General features: G+C 43.4%; 1 protein-coding gene across 2 annotated transcripts; it reads left to right on the top strand.

Annotated features, from left to right (window-relative positions):
• The first annotated feature begins 1,254 nt into the window (after positions 1-1,254).
• PCDH18 (protocadherin 18) lies at positions 1,255-10,585 on the top strand. Of its 2 annotated transcripts, none has more exons than XM_065405464.1 (4): positions 1,255-3,759; positions 4,617-4,705; positions 4,813-4,976; positions 9,918-10,585. In XM_065405464.1, the coding sequence occupies exons 1-4, from the start codon at positions 1,255-1,257 to the stop codon at positions 10,583-10,585; spliced, it is 3,426 nt and encodes a 1,141-aa protein (XP_065261536.1). The 2 variants fall into 2 exon arrangements, with proteins under 2 accessions (XP_065261536.1, XP_065261538.1); XM_065405466.1 differs by having other exon boundaries at positions 1,276-3,759; positions 4,620-4,705.
• Positions 10,586-25,012: the final 14,427 nt, after the last annotated feature.

Genomic DNA, 25,012 nt, shown 5'->3' with positions numbered 1-25,012 from the left:
TATGATTAAATTGCCACTTTCAGGCCATCTACTCCATCTATCCTTCAGGTTGCTGGGCTTTTTTTAAACAGATGGCATGTATAAGGTGTGCCTTAGCAGAATTGTCATGCTTCACCATGAACTGCTTTTTTAACTAAGATGAAAAGGATTTTCTGAAGAACCACAGGAACAACAAAATAATAAAGCACACATAAAAAGAACTCTACTCAGGAAAGGACAAGTGCACATAGTACAAAACACTGCTGCAGACTCCTTCAGTAAGAAGCCAGTTAAAGGGCAAGAGTTTGCAAACATTTTCTTTTAAGAAGAATATGAAGAGAACTAAAAGAGAGACATAGAAGCTTGTGCTCCATTTAGCAACACAGACATTGAAGAAAAGCAGGTTACCCAGAAATAAGCAGAAGTGTCAATATATTAATAAAGGAGCAAGAGGAAGACATAATTAGAGATATGACACCTTAAAGTCTTTTACTAAGCAAATGCACTCAAAAAGATTTTGTTTTGTTGAAAAAAAGAGGATTCCAAAGTGTATAAATCAGGAGAATGATTACATGTTTTGTGGAGGCAAGAAGACTAATTAAAATTACAAAAACAATTTGAAGTGTCATATAAAGAGGACAAGAAGTTGATTTAAAGTTTTTCTTTAGTAATTTGTCTGCTCTTTGTTGTGGCACACTCACAGAAAGTGAATGCTGGGGGAGGAGCTGCCTCCCCCACCTTTCTCTAGCTTTTTGTGTGTGTGTGTGTGTGTGTGTGTGTGAGTGACTTCACTGTCCTTTGATTTGGAAGCAAGCTGATTGGCTGGAAGCAATTCAACACATGCTGGGCAAAAGCTTTGTGTGAGTTGAAGTGAAGTTGCACAGATTTTAGACTGGAGTCAGCAATCAAGGGTGTTTAGTCTGCAGCTGAACAGTGAGAGGGAAAGAGGATCTCTCCGAAAAGATACAGTGCAGATTCAGCTAGCACTCTGCCATAAATGGATACTAACTGCAGAAGGAGAAAACACTGATGTGACAAATTTCGTCCTTGAAGAGGAGCAGGAAAACAAATGAGAGAGATTGGATTGCATACAGATTGTATCTGGAAGTCCTGACACGGTGTGTATACAAAAAAAAAAGTTTTCTGAGATATACTAAGATATTAATACTTTGCTATATTATAAAAGACATTTTCAAGTTTTAAAGAACCAAATGTGTACTGGGTTTAAGGTACCAAAGGAAGTTGAAAGAACTGCTTTTTAACTTGCTTGGAGAAATGAATTGCAAAAACTTACAAATGCACCAAATCAGTAGTAAAATGCACTTTATGTTCCTTTTTGTACTGATGATAATATCTTTCAGTAAAGATGTGCTAGGCAAGAATTTGAAATACAGGATTTATGAGGAGCAGAGAGTTGGATCAGTAATTGCAAGACTATCAGAGGATGTAGCTGATGTTTTATTTAAAATTCCTAACCCTTCTTCAGTTCGTTTTCGAGCCATGCAAAGAGGGAATTCTCCCTTACTTGTAGTCCGAGAGGATAATGGAGAAATCAGCATAGGAGCTAAAATTGACCGGGAACAACTCTGCCAGAAAAACTTAAACTGCTCTATAGAGTTTGATGTGATCACTCTGCCTACTGAACATCTGCAGCTTTTCCATGTTGAAGTTGAAGTGCTGGATATTAATGACAACTCTCCCCAGTTTTCCAGAGCTCTCATCCCTATTGAAATATCAGAGAGTGCAGCTGTAGGAACCCGGATCCCTTTGGACAGTGCTTTTGATCCAGATGTTGGGGAAAATTCTCTGCACACTTATTCACTGTCTGCAAATGATTTTTTTAATATTGAAGTGCGAACAAGGACTGATGGTGCCAAATATGCAGAACTCATTGTGGTTAGAGAATTGGACCGGGAGTTGAAGTCAAGCTATGAACTCCAACTCACTGCTTCAGATATGGGGGTACCTCAGCGATCCGGATCGTCTATCCTAAAAATAAGTATTTCTGATTCTAATGATAACAGTCCTGTTTTTGAGCAACAATCGTATATAATTCAGCTCTTAGAAAATTCACCAGTGGGTACTTTGCTCATAGACCTCAATGCTACTGATCCAGATGAGGGCGCTAATGGTAAAGTCATGTATTCTTTCAGTAGTCATGTGTCTTCCAAAATTATAGAGACTTTTAAAATAGACTCAGAGAAAGGCCATCTGACCCTCCTGACACAAGTGGACTATGAAATCACCAAATCCTATGAAATTGATGCTCAAGCTCAAGATTTGGGTCCAAATTCTATCCCAGCTCATTGCAAAATTATCATTAAAATCGTGGATGTCAACGACAACAAACCTGAAATTAATTTAAACCTGATGTCCCCTGGGAATGAGGAAATAGCTCACATTTCTGAAGGGTCACCCGTGGACACTTTTGTTGCCATAGTCAGGGTGCAAGACAAGGACTCTGGCGTGAATGGAGAGATAGTTTGCAAGCTTCATGGGCATGGCCACTTTAAACTTCAAAAGACTTATGAAAATAACTATTTAATTTTGACTAATGCTACTCTAGATAGAGAAAAGAGATCTGAATACAGTTTGACTGTAATAGCTGAAGACAAGGGGACACCAAGTCTCTCCACAGTGAAACATTTTACTGTCCAAATCAATGATGAAAATGACAACCCACCCCGCTTCCAGACAAACAGATATGAAGTTGTTATCTTAGAAAATAACTCTCCAGGTGCATACATCACATCTGTCACAGCCACAGATCCAGATCTAGGGGACAATGGACAGGTCACATACACTATTTTGGAAAGCTTTATTTTGGGAAGTTCCATAACCACCTATGTGACCATTGACCCATCCAATGGTGCAATCTATGCACTCAGAACTTTTGATCATGAAGAAGTAAATCAGATTGCCTTTGTGGTTCAAGCTAGAGATGGAGGGAGTCAGCAACTTGTTAGTAATACCACAGTTGTGCTAACTATTATTGATGAAAATGATAATGCTCCTGTCATTGTGGGACCAGCACTACGCAATAACACTGCAGAAATCTCAATCCCTAAAGATGCTGAGAGTGGCTTCCATGTGACTAGGATAAGGGCTATAGACAGAGACTCTGGTATGAACTCAGAACTAAGCTGTTCCATAATAGCTGACAATGAAGAAAACATATTTGTAATGGACCCAAGATCATGTGACATCTATATTAATGTTAGCATAGAATCTGTTTTATCTAAAGAATGGGAATTTTTTGTGATAGTTCAGGATAAAGGCAGCCCTCCACTCAGTACCAAAGCACTTCTGAAATGTACTGTTTTTGAATATGTTTATCCAATTCCAAGCACAGAAGCTACTTTTATTAGCCAGCCCTCTCTGGATGTTTCTATGATAACAATTATATCACTTGGGTCAATATGTGCAGTGTTGTTGGTCATTATGGTTATCTTTGCTACAAGATGCAATCGAGAGAAAAAGGATACAAGATCCTACAACTGCCGTGTGGCAGAATCAACTTACCAGCACCACCCAAAAAGACCATCAAGACAGATTCACAAAGGTGACATTACACTTGTGCCTACTGTTAATGGCACTTTACCCATCAGATCTCACCACAGAGCTTCTCCTTCATCATCTCCAACCTTAGAAAGAGGACAAATGAGCAGTCGACAAAGCCATCATAGTCACCAATCACTTAACAGTCTAGTGACAATCTCATCAAATCATGTGCCAGAGAATTTCTCACTGGAACTCACCCATGCTACTCCTGCTGTTGAGGTAAGATCATATATTATCTTGCATGCATGTTCACTCATTCACCCATGTATGAGTGTGTTTATGTTCTGCATGCTGTCTGTGACAGTATGAAAGTATTATAGATTTCTTTTCAGGGATGCAGCACTGCAGTTCCACTCTGTCAATTGAATCTTAAAACAATCCTGCACATGAGAGACTATAGTAAACCTGTTATAATTTATTTATATTCTTCTTTAAATTGAAACAACTTTGTGTAATATACACATAATATACACAGTACTTTATTATTGATGTACAGTTTTCTGTGTGTGTGTGTGTCTGTGTTCAGACACATATAGTGTATAATACACAAAGTATTTGTACAAATGACAGAACAAACTCCTTAAAATGAGGGTTTATAGTAGAAACACTGCTACAATTTTAACTGCAGCTGCTCTAGCAGATGGTGGTAGTGTGAGAGTGTATGCATCCAATATCTTTATGTGAGTGTATGCATTCAATATCTTCATAATTTGAAACTGCCTATTTTATTTTTTAAATATATACACTATATAGTTTTGATCTCTCCTTTAAAAAAAAAACCAACCAAAAAAAACCAACCCTCTTTGCAGTCCATTGTTTTTAAATGTTAACTAATTAGTATAAATTCTGAGATTAACGAATAGCATTGCATTTTCTGTCTGTAGGGTGCCTTCAGATGTTTTCCATGGCAAACACTATATACTGTAAATACCCAGTTGTACTACATTATATATGCACATGAATGTGCTCTAATTAAATTTTAAAGAAGAAACCAAAAAGAAGTAAATAATTAAATTTTTTCTAAATAGACATTTGGGTTTTATTTCCAGGAATCAGTGTTTTCTTCTTTTCTTTAGCAGGTCTCTCAGCTTCTTTCAATGCTTCATCAGGGCCAATATCAGCCAAGACCAAGTTTTCGAGGAAACAAATATTCCAGAAGCTACAGGTGAGGATTTCAGTTAGATTCTGATCAAAACATTTTTATCTGAGAACAATATACTGAACATGTGATAACAAAATATAATTCCATCACCATGTTTTTTCTGTTTACAGATATGCCCTACAAGATATGGATAAATTTAGCTTGAAAGATAGTGGCCGTGGAGATAGTGAAGCAGGAGACAGTGATTATGATTTGGGTAGAGATTCTCCAATTGACAGACTTCTTGGGGAAGGATTCAGTGACCTTTTCCTTACAGATGGGAGAATTCCTGCAGGTAAGAACACAATGAAAGTTGAATAGTTTATTTACAGTGCTCCCTGACTGTCACATTGATGTAGTTAGCATTGTGAAAGCCGAAATTCTTTAGCTTTCAAGTTCTATATTTCCTCCTTCATCTGCTCTACGGTATATAGTGTCCTCAAACCAGAACACAGCTGGTGCACTCAAGACTGGGACACTATTGAATTTCTGCCCAGAGCAGTGCGTAGGCAGTTTCTGCTATTATTTGCAGCCACATGAGCTGGCTCTAAATTCCCCCAAAAAAGCGTCAACTGGTCTATGTTGCAAGATTTTTAATGACTGGGTGGATGTTTGTGGAAAACCAGGCTGCTGTGGTGTGTTAAAAATACACTGAACTATAATTTGGCAGATGCATTTTCCATAATAGGATCCAGACTTCCAGAGCTTAAAAATGCACTGGTTAGGTGATGGAATGTAGTTTTTAGGTAGGGAAGTGTAGAGCTGCACTGTATTTTCCACTAATGAATTAGTATCTGTAAATATGACCTATGTGTCAGTATTTGTGCTAAATGTCAAAGCAGTTCATTACCTGCCATCCTGATTGCTGGAATGAGTTGATTGTTCCAACATAAGGAGAGAGGCATACCTGGGGGGGATGCAAAAGGGAGATCAACCTTTTGTAAATTCAGACTCACTCATGAGTACAGTAAAAGAGACTGGGAAATCACATTAGGCTCAGAAGTGAGCTTTGTACTAGAACCCCAATATTTATACAACTACCTGTACTTTTTACTCCTAAATCTTTGCAAAATAAATGTGGGGCCCAGATTTAAATGCCTATACAAAATATACAGGAAATGTTTTATCCTTGCACATGAAAGCCATCTCCTACAGGGCCAGATTATGCCAGTATGGTTTAGGCTCATATTGGGGCTGGTGGGTAGCTCTACAATTTGCTGTGCACTAGGGTGCAGGGTAAGAGTGTCCACTGAACTGCTCCTTAGGATGGTGCATAGCATGCTTCCTTCTGTAACCAGCTAGTGCCATTGGCCAGAGCAGGATGGGGTAGAGCCAAAGCCTTGTCACCTCCTTCCCACCTTTGGGGTGGCTAACCCTTAAGGGCACTAGGAGGGCCTTCAATTTTCCCTGGCCTTTGTGTGGAGAGTTTAAGATGAAAAGGCTTCTGGAGCCCTTCCTTTCCTTCTGCACCTTGGCCCCAAACATGTAATTCTGTCTTTTCAAACCTTCAACACTTCTCTTGTGGATTTTGCTCCATTCTAGGGTCTCACACTACTCCTGAGTCCAACCTCCCATCCAGAAGTCCCACCTAGCTTTTTTTGGTAGCTGGGATTATGTAGGTCCAAGTGTCCACAGTCCCAAGGTTTTTCCCCCCCTACTTCTTGCCAACAAGTTGCTACTTAGAAGCCATTTATTCCTGTACCATCCAACTTTAGACAAAAATCTTTTCTCCTTGAGTGGTAAAGTAGGGAAGAATTTACTATAATTCTCAGCAGCTGTTAAGGGAGACTTCACATGCAATACTTTTGCACTGGATCCTTCCACAGTGGCAGCTAAGGAATAATTGTCTACTTCCTGGCTGGATGATTGTGGGTTGCCGGGGAAAAAAGGAATGTTTACACTCTTAGCTGAAATTCCTATTATTCATTTAAAGAACTTTCTATTAGCCCCCAAATATAAAACCAATGAGTGAAATTTTCAAAATTTGGCCCAACTGTGATCCCACTGAAGTGCATGTTAAAACTCTCATTGATTACAAGGGGAACAGAGTTAGGCTAACATGGAGTGCTTTAGAAAATCCCACTCTCAATATTTGTTTATGTGCTTAGCCCTAACCACTCCATTAGTTATACATGAACCATTTAAGATAACATATTAATTAATCTGCGTGTTCACACGAAACTCACAAAAAGTAGAATGGAAACTTTCTTCTGGTTTCCTAAGTTCAGCTTCCTCCTTCCGTGCCCCTCTATTTTTAAGTGTCTGTGCATTTTCACCCCAGACCAGAAGTCACAGGGTCAAAATACTGTAAGAAAGATCATTTTTTCAATATTTTCTGCCTAGATGGAACCAGGAAGGAATGGACCATCTCCCATACACATGAATCTGTGGGAGATCCTCAAACATTTTAAATTTCAATTAAAACATTTCTTTTTTCTCTCTTAAAAATATATAAAAAACCTTTACCTATATGTTTACGGTTTTGAAAAAAACATACATTCAGTGTTACATCTGACATTTCAGTCTTAACCCATACAATTGTACATTTATATCTTTTCTATTGCTGACTTACGGACAAAGTGGGACATCGTTAACCCTCATCATTAACATCCTGATTGCTGGAATAAGTTGCTTGTTCCAACATAAGGAGAGAGCCATATCTGGGGGATGGAAAAAATTCAAGCCCACTCGCAAATATAGTAGGGCTTTTAATCATTTGTTTAGAATATTGCTATTATTTTATACTGCTAAATCTTGGTCTCACTAATGTGAATGGCAAAACTCCCACTGATTTAAATGTGACAAGACTTTGGCCTTGAGTGAACTTGGTCAATGATCGGTGACACACTAATGGCCCTGCAGTTCTCTATTAATTCACAGAATTGCACTGGAATTGTACTGAAAGGACCAACTGAACCAGTGCAGCTATAATGCATTTCATTCCCATCCACACTAGAACTAAAATCGTTTGATTTAACCATTGTGGGTGGAGATATTTTCAAGACTTGTCAAGAGCTGGTGCAATCACAATGGTACTGGCATTGCCTGTGAAACATTATGAGCACATTTAATGTGTGGAAACAAAGCACTTCATAGGCATTTCAAACACCTAAACCAACACTTTAAACACCAATTATTTTATGTAGATGAATCTTTTGAGGCTCACTCATCACTACCTCATTTGCAACACCCAGTGCAAAATCTGGCCTCCAGCTATCTATACTTCTGCTAAATTTCATACTCCCTGATGTAAGAAAGGAAGTGAGTATAAACCTAGAGGAATTTTAAATTGCATTAAAAAGGAAACAATATGTTAGACTGTATAAAGCATGGTAGGGAAATAATACTGACAATATTAGAGTGGCACTGTATTAATCAATGGCATATTCTCACCTGGAATATTATGTTCAGTTCTGGTCACTCCATCTCAAAAATGATGTTGCAGATATTGAAGTGGTCCAGAGACAAGTGAGGAAAATGATTAGAAGCATGAGGAAACTTATGTGGAGACACTGCAAAGTTTAGGACTGTTTAGTTTAGTTTAGAGAAAAGACAAATAAAAAGGGATATGATATAGGTATATAAAATAAAAAGATAGAAGGGATATAAACCCCAATTCTTCAAGGCACATTCTAACCATTAACTGATGGAATTAAGAAGCAGCTTCTCCTGTGGGCAAGGTATCACATAATCAAAAGTTATTCTATAATTGTTTATATCTGTGCTTCTTGAACTTTACTGTGCAGTATCTGGTACTGGCCTTTATCAGAGACAGGATAATGGGCTAGATGGACCACTACCCTGATGGGGTATGACAATCCCAGTGTTCTTATTTGGAATTAAATACATTTACTGAGGTAATCCTGAGAGGTGTTGAGCAGCTGCAACTCCCATTAGCTTCAACATCTGGAAGGGGGTAGTTTCCTTTTCCAGCGTTCGGAAGTGGAAATTAGGCTTCTCTCCTGGCATCCTCTCTCTGCACAGGGCCTCCACTCACCGTTTACTGTGTTTTAAAAGGGGCTGCACATGCTTCCATTCCAACCCTACTAGAACTCTTCAGGGGGCTGGATGCTGGCTGGTCATTCCCCTCCAGTACCTCTTTGGGTAGGAATGTGAGTTCCTGGGCAAAAAGCTGGGGCAACACCCATTTCCTCCATTTAGCATTCATCACAGGCCCAGATCCCTTAAGTCCTTGGTTGCTCCTCTTTGTAGTCTGTATAGTCACTGTATGTCAGTCACCAACTGGAGGTATTAAACCAGCCAGCCCCAAAGGCCAAATGCATCCTTAGAGTAACTCCACTCAAGTTAATGGAGATATACTGGGCACAAATTTGGCCTAAAATGTCACGAGGTTGGATTAAAATCTGCTTCACCCATTTGGTAATTCATTGTGTTACTAGCAGACCCTAAAGAGGAGACAAGAGTTGGAGAAGATGGAGATAACTCCATATCTTCTCTGTTCTCTCTCCTTTCTCTTCTCCCTCATTTTCTTTTCCTTACGGTTTTCCTCCCATATCCTTCTATTCTGTTCCCTTGCTCTCTTCACTTAATTGCAACTAGGAGATGAAAGAGGGAAACTTCTTAATTTTCGTTCATGAAAGGCATTCATCAGACATGTTGTATACAGTGTAGTTGTAGCTATGTTGTTCCCGGGATGTTAGAGACACAAGATGGGCGAGGTAATATCTTTTATTGGACCAACTTCTTCAGGTCTGGGAAAGGTATTCCGAGTCTTTAGCTGTGACACTCAGAGTATCTTTCCCAGATCTGAAGAAGAGTTTTGTGTGGCTTGAACATTTGTCTCTCTCACCAACAGAAGTTGGTCTAATAAAAGATATTACTTCATGCACCCTGTCTCTTTATTCATCAGACAGTCCTGTATGAGAAGAGAGTGCTCTAACCTCTACCTTTTAAGTCACCCAGGCCACTTATTTTCTTGGGATTCACTGAAGCAATGGTATAATATGTTCTTCAAACAAGTTAAAAATTATATAGTTATCTTATATTTTATATATTTATCAACCTTACTTACAGACTAAAATACATGTGAACTTCCCTATAATGGGAGAACAACAACACTGGATCTGAACACCTCTGATCTTTGGAGAAATTCAGATCCTGATCAGAGCTTTGGATCTCAGGTCCTTTAATATGCACTAGTGCTGACCCCTGTAATTGTGAGTAATCTATATAATTGAATCTGAACATTAATCTCAGATTTTGGTTTTGATTACAGCAATGAGGCTATGCACAGAGGAATGTAGAGTTCTGGGACACTCTGACCAATGCTGGATGCCACCTCTGCCCTCTCCATCTTCTGATTACAGAAGTAACATGTTTATTCCGGGGGAGGAATTTCAGCCGCAGCAGCAGCAGCAGCAGCAACAGCAGGCATTTGAAGAAGATTCACAGCCTGTTGATTCCAATGAAAAGAAAAAGAGCTTTTCAACATTTGGTAAAGACTGTCAAAATGAGGAAGAGTCAGAGGACATCTGTACTTCATCTCTCCTCTCTGAAATGAGCAGTGTTTTTCAGCGCCTGTTGCCTCCTTCACTGGACACCTATACAGAATGCAATGAAATGAATCGCTCAAACTCACTGGAGCGCAGGAAGGGACATTTACCAGCCAAAACTGTAAGCTACCCACAAGGGGTGGCAGCGTGGGCAGCCAGTACACATTTCCAAAACCCTGCAAACAACACTGGGGCCATCCTAGGGACTCACTCGAGTGCACAACCTTCCTCTAAATGGCTGCCAGCCATGGAAGAAATCCCAGAGAACTATGAAGAAGATGACTTTGACAATGTGCTTAACCACCTCAGTGATGGTAAACATGAACTAATGGATGCCAGTGAGCTGGTAGCAGAAATTAACAAGCTGCTGCAAGATGTCCGGCAGAATTAGAGGGTTTTTTATATCATATTTTTCCATATTTATGGAAAACTGGGGGGAAAAAGAACCAGAATGAAAAGAACTGGCATTGCCAATTAGTTGCATTTATCATAAATGTGTCTGTGTATGTTGAATATTAAAATACTGTATTTTCATATGTACACAATGCAAGTGTGATTATCTTTATCTGTATTTTAAAAATACATTTGTACCTTATATTTATGTGTAATTTAACAAATAAATTTTATTTTTGTACTCCTACGGCAAGCATGTTTTCCTAAGTGTATATAACTGGCACCATTTGACTTTCTTGCCAAGCAGGTGTGTAAACTAAATCAAAGACAGGGATGTTACTTTTCAGGGTTTTGTAAAGAGTTTCAAATGTTACAGCACAGGCCCAACCCCACTGAAACATTATCCATACATTAGTTTCAGTAACTGATCCAGCACCTTGTTGCAGTGTTTCATTGTTACAATAAAGAGTTGTCAACTCCCATAAAGCCTAAAATGTTCTTCTTTTCATGCCAGTTCAGAGAGTCATTCTCTCATTTAATTGATGGCTTATAAGAGGGGTGAGAAGGGATGATGGCATTCTCCAGAGGCACAACCACCACTGAGAAGGAGTGTTGCTCTTAGACAAACTCCTTTGGCCAACTCAACAGAGATACCGAGAAGCTCTGACAAGAGTTGCACCCAACCTCTCCCAGATGGGTCAGCCTGACTCAGGACCTCTCTGGTAGTGGGAATAAAAGGGTAAATTGGAGGGACCCCTCCCTCCCCTGCCAACAAAATAATCTTTCTTGACATGACCTCCAAGTCACTACTACCTTTTTTATTTTCAGCTGCTGAGCATTTAGTCACTCTGTGTTGAAGCCAACAAAGGAATTCTATGGGGCCCCATCCATATGCCTTATGATACAGTTTTTAATTCATGATCATATACTATTTATTCCACAGGACACCTGCCTCATTCAGTACACAGGATGGACGGTGCTTACTTAATAAACAGCTGTTCAGTATTTTGTTTTCTTCTCATTGGTCAATTGGTGGCCCCATGCCTTATTTACTGCACACTTCAAACCCTGCTCTGAAAACAGAATTATTAATTTCCTTATTGGCTTCTCTATAGTGCTCATCACTATAGTATGTGAGTGCTTCATAAATATTAATTCATTTTCATAATACCCTTGTGAGATGAAGGAGTAGTATTAACCCCATTTTACAGTTGGGGAACTGGCACAGAGTGATTGAGGTAAAAAATATCCACTAATGCTGGTTGAGACACATAGGACCTGATTTTTTCAAAGTACATAGCGTTATATAGAACTGTATATGTTCAAAGCACAGCTCCTATTGACCTTAGTTGCAGCTGTGAGTGCTCAGACCCCCAGAGTCTCAAGTCAGGCACCCAGAAAATGAGGACCACACAATCAGTGACCCCCTGGGAAAAGTTAAGAACATAAGAATGGCCATACTGGGTCAGACCAAAGGTCCATCTAGCCCAGTATCCTGTCTTCCGACATTGGCCAATGCCAGGTGTCCCAGAAGGAATGAACAGAACAGGTAATCATCAAGTGATCCATCCCCTGTTGCCCATTCCCAGCTTCTGGCAACAGGGGTGGCGAGTTGTATGGGCCTGTGGTGCCTGGGCTCCAGCAAATTCAGGGGGACCTGGCTCCACCAATTTTTGGGGCGGAGTCTCTCCCCCGACCCCACACACCTCCCAGAGAGAGTCCCCCAGCCCCGCCTGTCACTCCTGCACACCTCCCCCAAGCATCCCTGCCTGCCCTGGGTAGCGGGCAGCTGCTCCCTCGCCAGCCGCAGCCAACTACAAGGGAGCAGCTCCGGGGGCAGGCTGAGGCAGCTGCTGCACCTGCGGAAGGAGGAGGTGCATGGTAGCCCCACATCCCTGGCAGGCGACTCCAGGGAGGAGTGGGGGCTTATCCTGGCTGCACTTTCTGAAAAGTAGCCTGGGGGGGCCTGGGTGAGTGTTGTGCTCAGGGGAAGGGGCTCAGGGGGAGGGCCCCCCCGTCCCCTGGAGCTTGTTGCTGCCAGCGGGGAGAGGGCTGGGGGGAGTCGTCTCTGGCCCCCCACCCTAGCCCTAGGGCAGCCTGCCTGCTGCACCCCAAACCCCTCATCCCTGGGCCAGCCCCATGTCCCGCACACCCTCCCACACCCCAACCCCCTGTCCCAGCCCAGAACCAGCACCCCAAACCCCCTCCCACACCCAAACTCTCTCCCAGAGCCTGCACCCCAAAACCCCATCCTCCACCCAAACTCCCTCCCACACCCCAACCCCCTGCCCCCGCCCAGAGCCTGCATCCAGCACCCAAACTCCATCCCAGAGCCTGCACCCCCTCCCAAACCCAAACTCCCTCCCAGAGCCTTAGGCAGGTGTGAGGGGCAGGCGGGATTTGGACCCGTTCTGGGCACCACCAAAAATTATATAAACCTGCCACCCCTGTCTGGCAAACAGAGGTAGGGACAAAGTTTGGTTAAAGTGTCTTGCCCAGCATCACAGAGGAACGTTTTGGTAGCAGCGGGGACAGATTCCAGTTTTCCACAACAGCATTTACTTGCCTTAACTACCAGACCATTTGATTCTCTTTCTGCAATCTCCTGCAGTCACTACACACCTTCTGACTTCTAAAACAAATGCAGCAGTGCTCCAGCAGCATGGGTCCTGTGGAAAAAACAATGTGATCCTCTAATTAATTATACATATGACCAAAGGGGCCAAAGTAAGGTTGCATAGGCAACCTTAATTTGACATTTCGTAACATTTGAATGCTTGACTTTGCAACCTGAATAATGTGCTTTTAACATAGTTTTTTTATATGAAATTTTCTTCACTTTTAAAAAAGCAAATTGAAAAATTAGAAATTCCATCATGTGGCACCAGGGGCATACCCACATGGGTCATCAGCAGGGTTGGACGATTTAGATCCACAGCCCTCTGAAGTAACTGACAGTAGTAGTAGAGTGTCATCCTTTAAGTGGACCAGCACTAGAGGGGGATGGGAGTCATTGCCAGTCAGTTTTATAGATATTTGCTGACAGCAGAGGAATGATGAGAGTCAAAAATCATAGGAGCCATTCTAGGCTCTGGAGGCGTTTGGATTCCAGTCGGCACAGACACTGCCCATTCTTCCCTCCCCCCACCCGAAGTTTGGCTCCTTTTGCTCCTTTACCTATCCCCTCACTCCCAATCTTCCTTTCCTGGCTCCCAGGCCCAATCTCCTTGCCCATCCGGTTCTAGTTCCCCAAGGTCCTAATTCCACATGCTCCCCAAACCCATATTTCCCCTTGCTTTTTCATGCCTGTCCTCTACTCTGCATTGCTCACTGTGTTCCTGTCCCTTTATGTTCTCTGCTGTATGTACCCCTAGGGCTGCCACAAGAGGCAACACTCCTTGTGTTAGTTCCCTGGCACAGAGTTACCAGGGAAAGAGGAATTGAGGAAAAGCTGAGGTAGTCTGATTAGTCACCAGACCAACTTCCTCCTTCCTGCCTGGAAGAATAGCCACTAGTGACAAGAGGCCAGCATTGCACTGAATACCACATTAGGTAGCTACTGGATGCCTGACGCTGGCCTGGATTATTGTAAACACACAGGATATGCTTGTGAAATGTGGGACAGTCCCAGCCAAATTGGGACTGTTGCAAAGTATGGCAGAGATTCACGATGTGCCAGTCCCTGGTATTAGCAGGTAGGCTTGAAAATTGTATATTCAGGTCAGTGAAAAAGCTAAAATCCTCCTCTTTATCTGCCCTGAAGTGTCAGGCTACATCTACACTATGGGGGGGGGTCGATTTAAGATACGCAAATTCAGCTACGCGAATAGCGTAGCTGAATTCGACGTATCGTAGCCGACTTACCCCGCTGTGAGGACGGCGGCAAAATCGACCTCCGCGGCTTCCCGTCGACGGCTCTTACTCCCACCTTCGCTGGTGGAGTAAGAGCGTCGATTCGGGGATCGATTGTCGCGTCCTGACGGGACGTGATAAATAGATCCCCGAGAGGTCGATTTCTACCCGCCGATTCAGGCGGGTAGTGTAGACCTAGCCTCAGAGTGACTAAAACCTTCACTTTAAATCCTGTGAAAAGTATTCCCCCTTCATAAATAAACTAAGAGCTAACTCCCTGTTCCTAGACAAGGAGGTATCTGACCTTCAGGCTCAAACTTTACAAATGTTACCGCTTACAAACTCTCAGGGCAGCTGGATAAGATCCATTTTCACAATCCCCTAGTCCACTGGGGATTACCAACCTGTTTTAAATTTAAAATCCTTTAAGCAGTTTATGCCCATCAGCCATTTCACACGGATAGTCTCAATAATTTAAAAGTCATTGTTTGCAAAGAGGACTTGCTAAGCAAAAATAGATCCAAGCAAATGTCCTCAGTATCACTGTGCATCCAAATGTCAAAAAACACCTAAAGTTGTCCTGGAGGGAAGTTCTGTTGCAACGGAGGGTAATGGTGTTTGGTCTGTGCATCGACCTGAAGGGTGTTATCAGGTAATGAGACCAGTTATACAATGTGTAAGATCTCTAGGAGCAAAACTGTTTGTTTACTTAGATGATATCCGAATTACAACAGTCAAAACAGCTCTTTAAATGGCATAGCTCAGGGGTTCTCAAACTGGGGGTTGGGACCCCTCAGGGGGTCGCGAGGTTATTACATGGGAGGTCACGAGCTGTCAACCTCCACCCCAAACCCCGCTTTGCCTCCAGCATTTATAATGGTGTTAAATATATAAAAAGTGTTTTTAATTTATAAGGGAGGGGGTCGCACTCAGAGGCTTGCTATGTGAATGAGGTCACCATAAAAAAGTTTGAGAGCCACTGGCATAGCTTAACAGGTGGCCTGTGAACTGCAGGCTGGGAGCGGCAAACCCCAGCCCTGCCCCTTCCGCCTGAGGTCCCGCTCCTTCTGCATCTCTCTCCCCCGCTGTGGTCATCTGCCCCGCCCCAGGCCAGCTCTCTCCCCTCCCAACCCTGGAGCACCGGGAGGGCAGGTGGCACATGGCTGCAGCCCCCCCCCCCCCCGGAGCACTGGGCGGGCGGGCGGCGCATAGGCCCAGCCTCCCCAGCCCCTGGGCACCGGGAGGGCAAGTAGCACAGCCTCAGCCCGAGCCACCACAGAGGGGAACTGGCGCCGCAGGTAGAGTGGGATGGGAGGTTTGGGGGGGGGAGGAGCATGGGTGGGGCCACGCCTGGCTGTTTGGGGAGGCTACCCGCTGCCCATGATAGTATGCTTACTAAACATAGACAAGTCTCTTTTCACCCTCTCCCATCTTAGTATTCCTGGTTTTTACAATGCATATGGCATCCCTAACATTGAATAGTCCTTATCTACAAGGGACCATGGCACCCTGAGTTGATACCTTAGTATTAAGTTAGACACAAGTCTACATTTACTGCATTTTGACAAACCAGTGCTGCAGCTCCTCGCCAGGCTGGCAGCTCTGTAAACAATGAGGCTGATTTCATCCTTGAAATCAATGGGTGTTTTGATGTTTGGTGAGCAGAATGATGGAAATATTTGTATAGACTGTGATGGTGTTTGATGGTAAAAATGCCATAAGTCATTATGTCCTATCTGCACTAGTGTTTCTCCTGTTGCTACCACAGGTGGTAATCCTGGAATGTTTAATATAGAACCATAGAAATGTAGGGCTGGAAGGGACCTTGAGCAGCCCCGTGCTCTGAGGCAGGATCAAATAAACCTAGACCATCCCTGACAGTCTAACCTGTTCTTAAAAATGCCCAATGATGCCACAACCTCTCTTTTAGGGCAAACCCAGCCATTTTTTCCAGGGCCTTCTCATGTTTATTTATCCACATCTGAGATGGATGCAAAAAGACCAAATCTGATACCAGTGAAGCGATATACAAGCACAGTAGCAGTTCAAGTGCCATCACTTCAGAATGGCATATTAAATTTGTGTTTAAAATCTTTTTGTGCCATCACTTCAGAATGGCATATTAAATTTGTGTTTAAAATCTTTTTGTATTCAATACATCATGCTTTACCCTCCAGTGAATCTATTAGCATAAACAATTTGGAGGCTGTGGCTGTGAATAAAGTCTTTGAGCTAACCTACAACCTGACCGTTGAGTACATTTACAATAATAGATTAAAAAGAAAAAAAGAAAAAAAGAAAAAAGCCACCAGAGGAGTGAAGTTCTGGAACAGCCTTCCAAGGGGAGCAGTGGAGGCAAAAAACCTAACGTGCTTCATGACTGAGCTTGATAAGTTTAGGAAGGGGATGGTATGATGAGATTGTCTACAATGGCATCTAGTCAATATTTGACTGTTAGCAGCAAATATCTCCAACAGCCAGTGATGGGACACTAGATGGGGAGGGCTCTAAGCTACTACAGAGAATTCTTTCCCAGGTGTCTGTCTGGTGGGTCTCACCCACATGATCAGGGTCTGATTGCCATATTTGGGGTCAGGAAGGAATTTCCCCCCCGAGTCAGATTGGCAGAGACCTTGCGGCAGGGGGGCAGGGGAGTTCCCTTTCCTCTGCAGCATGGTGCATGGGTCACTTGTAGGCTTAAACTAGTGTAAATGGTGGATTCTCTGTAACTTGAAGTCTTTCAGTCATGATTTGAGGACTTCAGTAACTCAGCCAGAGGTTAGGGGGTGGGTGAGGTTCTGTGGCCTGCAATGTGAAGGAGGTCAGACTAGATGATTTTGATGGTCCCTTCTGGCCTTAAAGTCTATGAGTCTAAAACATAAACAAAAATAAATCCACCAAAAAGTAACTAAGCCTTGTTGAAAATTTCCCAGCTTTTTATAAAGAGTTTAAAATCCAGAGAAAATCCTAAGAAATCCCATTTCCTTCCCAATTTACAACCCTTAAAAGATCTTATATCTTTTCAAAGGTTAGAGTACTTGAAAGTCCCTGATTTTCTCAGCTTTATGTGTTATAAATAAACTTGCCATGCTATGGGACATAATGGAGGAGAAACTTCTGAACTTTTTCTATGAGACTAGATTTGTGAAGAAAGGCTTGGATTTAAACTTTAGTAATGATGGCAAAAGCTGAACCTTAAATTGAAGATCTCTGAGAAAAAACCTATGTAGGTTTCTAAAATAATATAAGGAAAATCCACAACTATTGCACTTCCTTTGTTTGTTAATTATGTAATGTTTAAAGGTCAACCTACTGTTTACATTGAGTAAGGCATGCGATGGGAGGTCTAGTTTCACTCTTTAGGAGGCTGTACTGTGTGCTCCCTCCCAGCACAGTAGGCTGGTGCAGTTAGGGGTGGCCATGCTTCCCATTGTGTCCCCAACTTAGGGCAGTGTCTTAATGAGCAAATCTGGCCCACAGTATTTTCTGCAATATATTCCATATAAATAAAAGAAGAAGTGACAATGTAGACAATATGTTAACATTTTAACTTTAGTCAATAAGGCATAATAATACTTAGCAGTTATACAGCACTTTACATCACCAAAACAATGTGCAACCATTAAAAAAACACCACCACCTTATTCACAGGGATCAATTAATTCTCCACTTAAGTACAAGTATCTCTGTGGTGATGCATAGCAATAGTTTAAAACAAACTGAAACAGTCCACAATTGTGCAGGAGAGACAATAACGAATACCTTATTTACTTGAAACTCAAGGGAGACTCAGGCAGGCAGAATTGGAAAATGACACAGGCTGAAATATGGCTACTCCACATGTGGTAAATGAAGCGGGGGGGAGCTCACTTTTATGGACACCCAGCCAACCAGTTAGCTATAAAACCCGTTAGCAGCTGTTCTCTACTTGATCTATCTGTAAAGGGTTAACAAGTCCACAGGTAAAGGGAAGTGAATGGGCACCTGACCAAAAGAGCCAATGGGAGGGCTAGAACTTTTTAAAATTGGAAAAAGACTCCCTTTGTCTGTGTGTTGTGGTTCTCTGGGGAAGAGGGGAACAGGGCAGCAGTTATGCGGTGAGCCAGAAGCTTTAAGCCAGGTATAAAAACCATCAGATCATACCTAGAAATTGCTTATCTGAAATCCCAGATATGTAAGTAAATTAGGGAATGTCTAGGAAGATGCGATTAGGGTTATTTCTTTTATTTTTTATTGGCTTGTGGACTCCTCTGTGCTAACCACAAATGTTTTTGTTTTGCTTGTAACCTTTAAGCTAAACCTCAAGAGAGCTATCCTGATGCTTAATTTTTGTAATTATTTTTAAGACCTAGAAAAAAGCCTAAATTTCAGCTGTATTTTCTTTCTTTTTGTTTTTAATAAAATTTACCTTTTTTAAGAACAAGACTGGATTTTTGTGTCCCTAAGAGGTTTGTGCATATATTGTTTAATCATATGTTGCTGGTGGCAACAGCTTATTTCCTTTGTTTTCTTTCCCTGGTCTTCCCTGCAGTGGGTGTGGGGGGGTGAACGGGCTTGAGGGTACCCACAACGAGGAATTCACAAGTGCGCCTTCCTGGGTCCCAAGGGTTTTTTTTGGACTTGGGTGGTGGCAGCATCTACCCATCCAAGGTTAGAGAGAAACTGTGACGTTGGGAGTTTAATACTAGTCTGGAGTGGCCAGTATTAATTTTTAGAATCCTTGCGGGCCCACACCTTCTGCATTTGAAGTGCCAGAGTGGGGAATCAGGCTTGACACCATTCTTTCTCCCAACCCTATTGCAGATAACACAGGATGTTTTTTTAATGATAAATGGTTAGAAGCTCTGTTTTACTTCTGATAGGGAAGACAACACTTCCAGCAGCACCATGTCTGTCACTCCATTCTGGGAATATGGTTCAGTACTAATTCAGAGGAAAGAGTGCTACAAAGTGAATTACCAACACCTCTTCCATCAGAACCTGGATGTTTCTTGGAGTACCCGTATATTGCTTGCAACACATCTATCTAGTGAGTGAACAAGATCACAGCACAAGGTGGTATGGCTGCAGAGATGGTAACCTCTCTGCCTCTATGTAAAACAACAAAAAGATTTTCAAAGGTACAAAGACCACGAAGGTATGTCTACACTGCAAAAAAACACAAACAAACCAACAATCTCTCCCCCCCCCAAACAACAGTGAGTCTCAGTGCCCAGGTCTAGAGACTCAGGCTCGCATTACAGCACTAATAATAGCCATTTCAATATTTCCACCTCTCTCTCTCCTCCCCCGCCAATAGTCAGTGTGAGCTCAAGCCCAAGCAGGAAAGTCACACTGACTGCCATTGAAAGTCAGTGTGAGCTGTTGCCTTACTCCCATTTGTGACTCACCTGCATTTTCTTCCCTCCCCACATCAAATTAAGTCTACAGCATACTTCAGCTTCTCTCAGCATTGTTGCCATCATAAATATGTGACCATTTATGGCAGATATATTATCCCAAACTAGGAATTCAACTGGAAAGGGCAATATGCCCACTACACTTCATTCCACTAGCATTTACTCCAGGAGATTTGGTCAATTACAGTTTTTAAAAAGTGTTGTGCCAATTGGTGCAGTGCAAATGGTACTTTTCAATCATAATATTTATCCATTTCACAGGATTTATTGCCAGCAGGGTTAGGAAGATGTGCTAGTGTAACCCACACACCTTCTGGTGTGGGGTTCTGTCCCATCTAGTGGGACTGAGACCACTTAAAGAGAGTTAAATGAGTCTGCTCTACAGTCTTAGCTAAGAGCCAGTTGGCTTTTAGCTTATGTGGTAGAGGCTCATGCACTAAGCTCCAGAGGTTCCCGGTTCAATCCTGCCCGCTGCAGACCGGGGTCTGTTGGTGTTACAAGTGGGGGCTCGTCCAGGATTTCAACTGGGAAGTCTCTGAAACTCGGGATACACTTCCTCAGCTAGGGGAAGTATGTAACCCACACACCTTCTGGATGTGGTGTTCTGTCCCATCTAGTGGGACTGAGACCACTTAGAGAAAGAGATTAATGAGTCTGCTCTACAGCCTTAGCTAAGAGGCAGTTGGCTTTTAGCTCATGCGGTAGAGGCTCATGCACTAAGCTCCAGAGATCCCGGTTTGATCCTGCCCGCCAATGACTGGGGTCTGTCGGTGTTACACTAGGTCAACGTTTCTAACTTTGCATGGTAATTCTGAGCCAGGTTTGAGTCATATCCAGAATTACTATTTATAGAGGAAGTTTTTTCATGACATAAGTGTAATTGGCACACAGCCTCAACTATGAAATCACAACTGGTGCCTACATAATACCTTGACATAACTGATAGGCTTTATGCACTACATGAAATCAGCAATTACAATAATTAGTCCTCTGCAAGCAAAGCCATGCTATTTTTTTCTATATATATAAAGAACACTTTCGAGTCTGAATGACGTATTTCAGATTAAGGCAAACAAACAAAAGCAAAGACTCCCCAGGAGAGCTCAAGTGTTTGTAGTCCCCTTTGCAGTCTGTAGCAGCTCTTGAAACAAAATGGCTGCTACCTCTGTACATAAGTAGCACTGTTAGATGTTTAACACACCTAAAACAAAGGTGCCACAGACTCTATTGTTAAGGGAAAGGAATCAAGCTTTTTTTGAGCTAGTTAATCTAGGTTTTGCTTCAAGAATATATCATAGACAGACGGTGGCTATGGAAATCCCATTTTGGGAACTAAGAGAAGCCGCGTATTGATTCAGTACAGAGAGCTAACTGTAAGAATATTGTTTTCTTCTTGGCTGAAGGTACTGCCTGCAGGAGGAGTTGGGAACATTAAACCTCCCAGTTCCAGATCAACACAATACAGTACAGGACAGAAATGAATAGCCAAATAATTTTTATTTTCTTGTTAATCAGGCTCATGCTGCTTTAAATAATATTATGGTATGTACTATTCACTATATCTGCAAACAGGCAAGTAACCTGTGGTTGGTTATATAACTGATCAATAACTACAGTAGCTCAGCACACCTATAACAATGATGGGCATATTTTAAATGACTAAAATGAGAATTTAAGCTTGGTAAATTGGTAGGCTTGGGACCACCTGGGCTTCACATAAATTCCTAGGATAATTAGGTCACATTTCTCAGAAAGAACTTGCTGATGCACATCTGGATTGGAGGGATACTAATGCCAAAGTGATGCAATTATCATATTTTCACTGTATACATGATATGATATTAAAACATATATTATACAGTCTTCCTTGGATTAGCCTGAATTTTGCAGCATACGCTAGACTTTGCTTCCTATAGATGAGCAGAATGTGAAGAAGATGCATGTTAGTGTACAAAGTCATTTTAGCAATATATTGCAATAAGTGAGGTGTGCATTCACTACCAGAACAGCAGCAACAACAATCCTTACATACTTACATCCCCAGTGTCTGGATGCCTGGTTTTCATCCAATCAGCCTGTGACTGGTCCCTGATGGGAGGACAACACAGCAATTTAAGTCTTTAAATAATAACTGGGTAGCTTCCTAAAAATATAATAGAGGTCATACATTTATGGTCTTGATGCAAAAATTGTTTCATAAGATTCTTTGTGCTGTGTTATTGAGGAAGTCAGACTAGATGACCTTGCTGATCTTAAATATCTATGAATCTTAAAAACTCTATAGAATAAAATTTTTTTGATCAGATTATGGCCAGCACTTCATGGGTACTCAACAGAGGGATCAAGGCACAGTGGTTCAGATCCTCAAAGGTACTTAGGCTCCTAACTTCTGTTGCCCCACTTCATGTGGAAAAAAATTATTCATCAATTCATGTTCCAAGCTCACAGTTTTCCATGTAGAACAGGAGGAGCCTGGCACTGTTGAATATTGTTTTATAAACTATTAAAATATTATTTTTAACCAATGCAGACATTCATATAGTATGTTCTAGTTCTGTGTACTATTCTGTGAATTCCAGACAACAGAGTTCCTGAAAGTCATTTGTAAAGTACTATACACTAAACCAGGGGTGGGCAAACTACGGCCCGTGGGCCGGATCAGGCCCCTCAGGGCTTTGGAGCCGGCCCGCAGGACTGCCCCCCATGGCGTCGCAGGCCCCGTGCCGCTCTCCAGAAGCGGCCGGCACCACGGCCCCGAGCGGGGAGGCAGAGGCTCCGTGCATTGCTCTTGCCTCCAGGCACCGTCCCCCGTGGCTCCCAATGGCAGGGAACAGGGAACTGCGGCCAATGGAAGCTTCAGGGGAGGTACCTGGAGGTGAAGCAAGGGCAGCACACACGGAGCCCTCCGCCCCCTCTCCCCCAGGGGCTGCAGCACTTCCTGGAGCGGCGTGGGGCCGGGGATAGGGCAGGCAGGCAGGGAGCCTGCTCTGGCCCCGGTGCTTGCTGCTGCCACCCCGGAGCCTGAAGCCCTCCTGCACCCCGCCCCCCCCAACTCCCTGCCCTAAACTCCCTGCCTGCACCTCGCACCCCTCCTGCACCCCAACTCCTTGCCCTGAGCCCACTCATACACCCTGCACCCCTCCTGCACCCCAACCCCCTGCTCTGAGCCCCCGCTGCACCCTGCACCCCTCCTGCACCCTAACCCCCTTCCTTGAGCCCTCACATACACCTCACACCCCTCCTCTGCCCCAATCCCTTGCCCTGAGCCCCTTCCTGAACACTGCACCCCCTCCCACACCTTGCACTCCCTCCCACACCCCAACCCCCTGCCCCGGCCCTGCATACAATTTCCCCATCCAGATGTGGCCCTTGGCCCAAAAAGTTTGCCCACCCCTCCACTAAACTGTTCTTATACAACATCCTAGCGATATAGTTGAAGATCACAGCGTAATAGTGAAAATTTGTCAGCATATATAGGCCACCTACATTTTCAAGTAAGGGTATGTCTACACTACGGGATTAATCCGAATTTATATAATTCGAATTTTGGAAACAGATTGTATAAAGTCGAATGTATGCAGCCACACTAAGCACATTAATTCGGTGGTGTGCGTCCATGTACCGGGGCTAGCGTCGATTTCTGGAGCGTTGCACTGTGGGTAGCTATCCCATAGCTATCCCATAGTTCCCGCAGTCTCCTCCACCCATTAGAATTCTGGGTTGAGATCCCAGTGCCTGATGGGACAAAAAACATTGTCACGGGTGGTTCTGGGTATATCCTCCCCCCTCTCCAGGGAAGCAACGGCAGACAACCATTTCGCGCCTTTTTCCTGGGTGAACAGTGCAGACGCCATACCACGGCAAGCATGGAGCCCGTGTCAGCTCAAGACAGCAGTCATGAACATTGTAAATACCTCGCGCGTTATCGTGCAGTTTATGCTGAACCAGAACCTGCAAAACCAGGCGGCGAGGAGTAGGCTACGGCAGCGCGGCGGCGAGAGTGATGAGGATATGGACATGGAATTCTATCGAACCGCGGGACCCGGTGCTTTGGAGATCATGCTGTTAATGGGGCAGGTTATAGCCGTGGAACGCCGATTCTGGGCCCGGGAAACAAGCACAGACTGGTGGGACCGCATAGTGTTGCAGGTGTGGGACGATTCCCAGTGGCTGCGAAACTTTCGCATGCGTAAGGGCACTTTCTTGGAACTTTGTGACTTGCTTTCCCCTGCCCTGAAGCGCCAGAATACCAAGATGAGAGCAGCCCTCACAGTTGAGAAGCGAGTGGCGATAGCCCTGTGGAAGCTTGCAATGCCAGACAGCTACCGGTCAGTCGGGAACCAATTTGGAGTGGGCAAATCTACTGTGGGGGCTGCTGTGATGCAAGTAGCCAAAGCAATCACTGAGGTGCTGCTACGAAAGGTAGTGACTCTGGGAGATGTGCAGGTCATAGTGGATGGCTTTGCTGCAATGGGATTCCCTAACTGTGGTGGGGCGATAGATGGAACCCACATCCCTATCTTGGCACCGGAGCACCAGGGTACCCAGTACATAAACCGCAAGGGGTACTTTTCAATGGTGCTGCAAGCACTTGTGGATCACAAGGGACGTTTCACCAACATCAACATGGGCTGGCCGGGAAGGGTTCATGATGCTCGTGTCTTCAGGAACACTACTCTGTTTAAAGGGCTGCAGCAAGGGACTTACTTCCCGGACCAGAAAATAACCGTTGGGGATGTTGAAATGCCAATAGTTATTCTTGGGGACCCAGCCTACCCCTTAATGCCATGGCTCATGAAGCCATACACAGGCAGCCTGGACAGGAGTCAGGAGCTGTTCAACTACAGGCTGAGCAAGTGCAGAATGGTGATAGAATGTGCATTTGGCCGTTTAAAAGGTCGCTGGCGATCGCTACTGACTCGCTCAGACCTCAGCCAAACCAATCTCCCCATTGTTATTTCTGCTTGCTGTGTGCTCCACAATCTCTGTGAAAGTAAGGGGGAGACCTTTATGGCAGGGTGGGAGGCTGAGGCAAATCGCCTGGCTGCTGATTACGCGCAGCCAGACACCAGGGCGATTAGAAGAGCACACCAGGAAGCGATGTGCATCAGAGAAGCTTTGAAAACCAGTTTCATGACTGGCCAGGCTACAGTGTGAAATTTCTGTTTGTTTCT

This window comes from Emys orbicularis, chromosome 5, assembly GCF_028017835.1.
Source record: "Emys orbicularis isolate rEmyOrb1 chromosome 5, rEmyOrb1.hap1, whole genome shotgun sequence".
NCBI lineage: Eukaryota > Metazoa > Chordata > Testudines > Emydidae > Emys > Emys orbicularis.
Note: the sequence above shows the minus strand (reverse complement) of the source record. Positions and strands in the feature narration are given on the sequence as shown.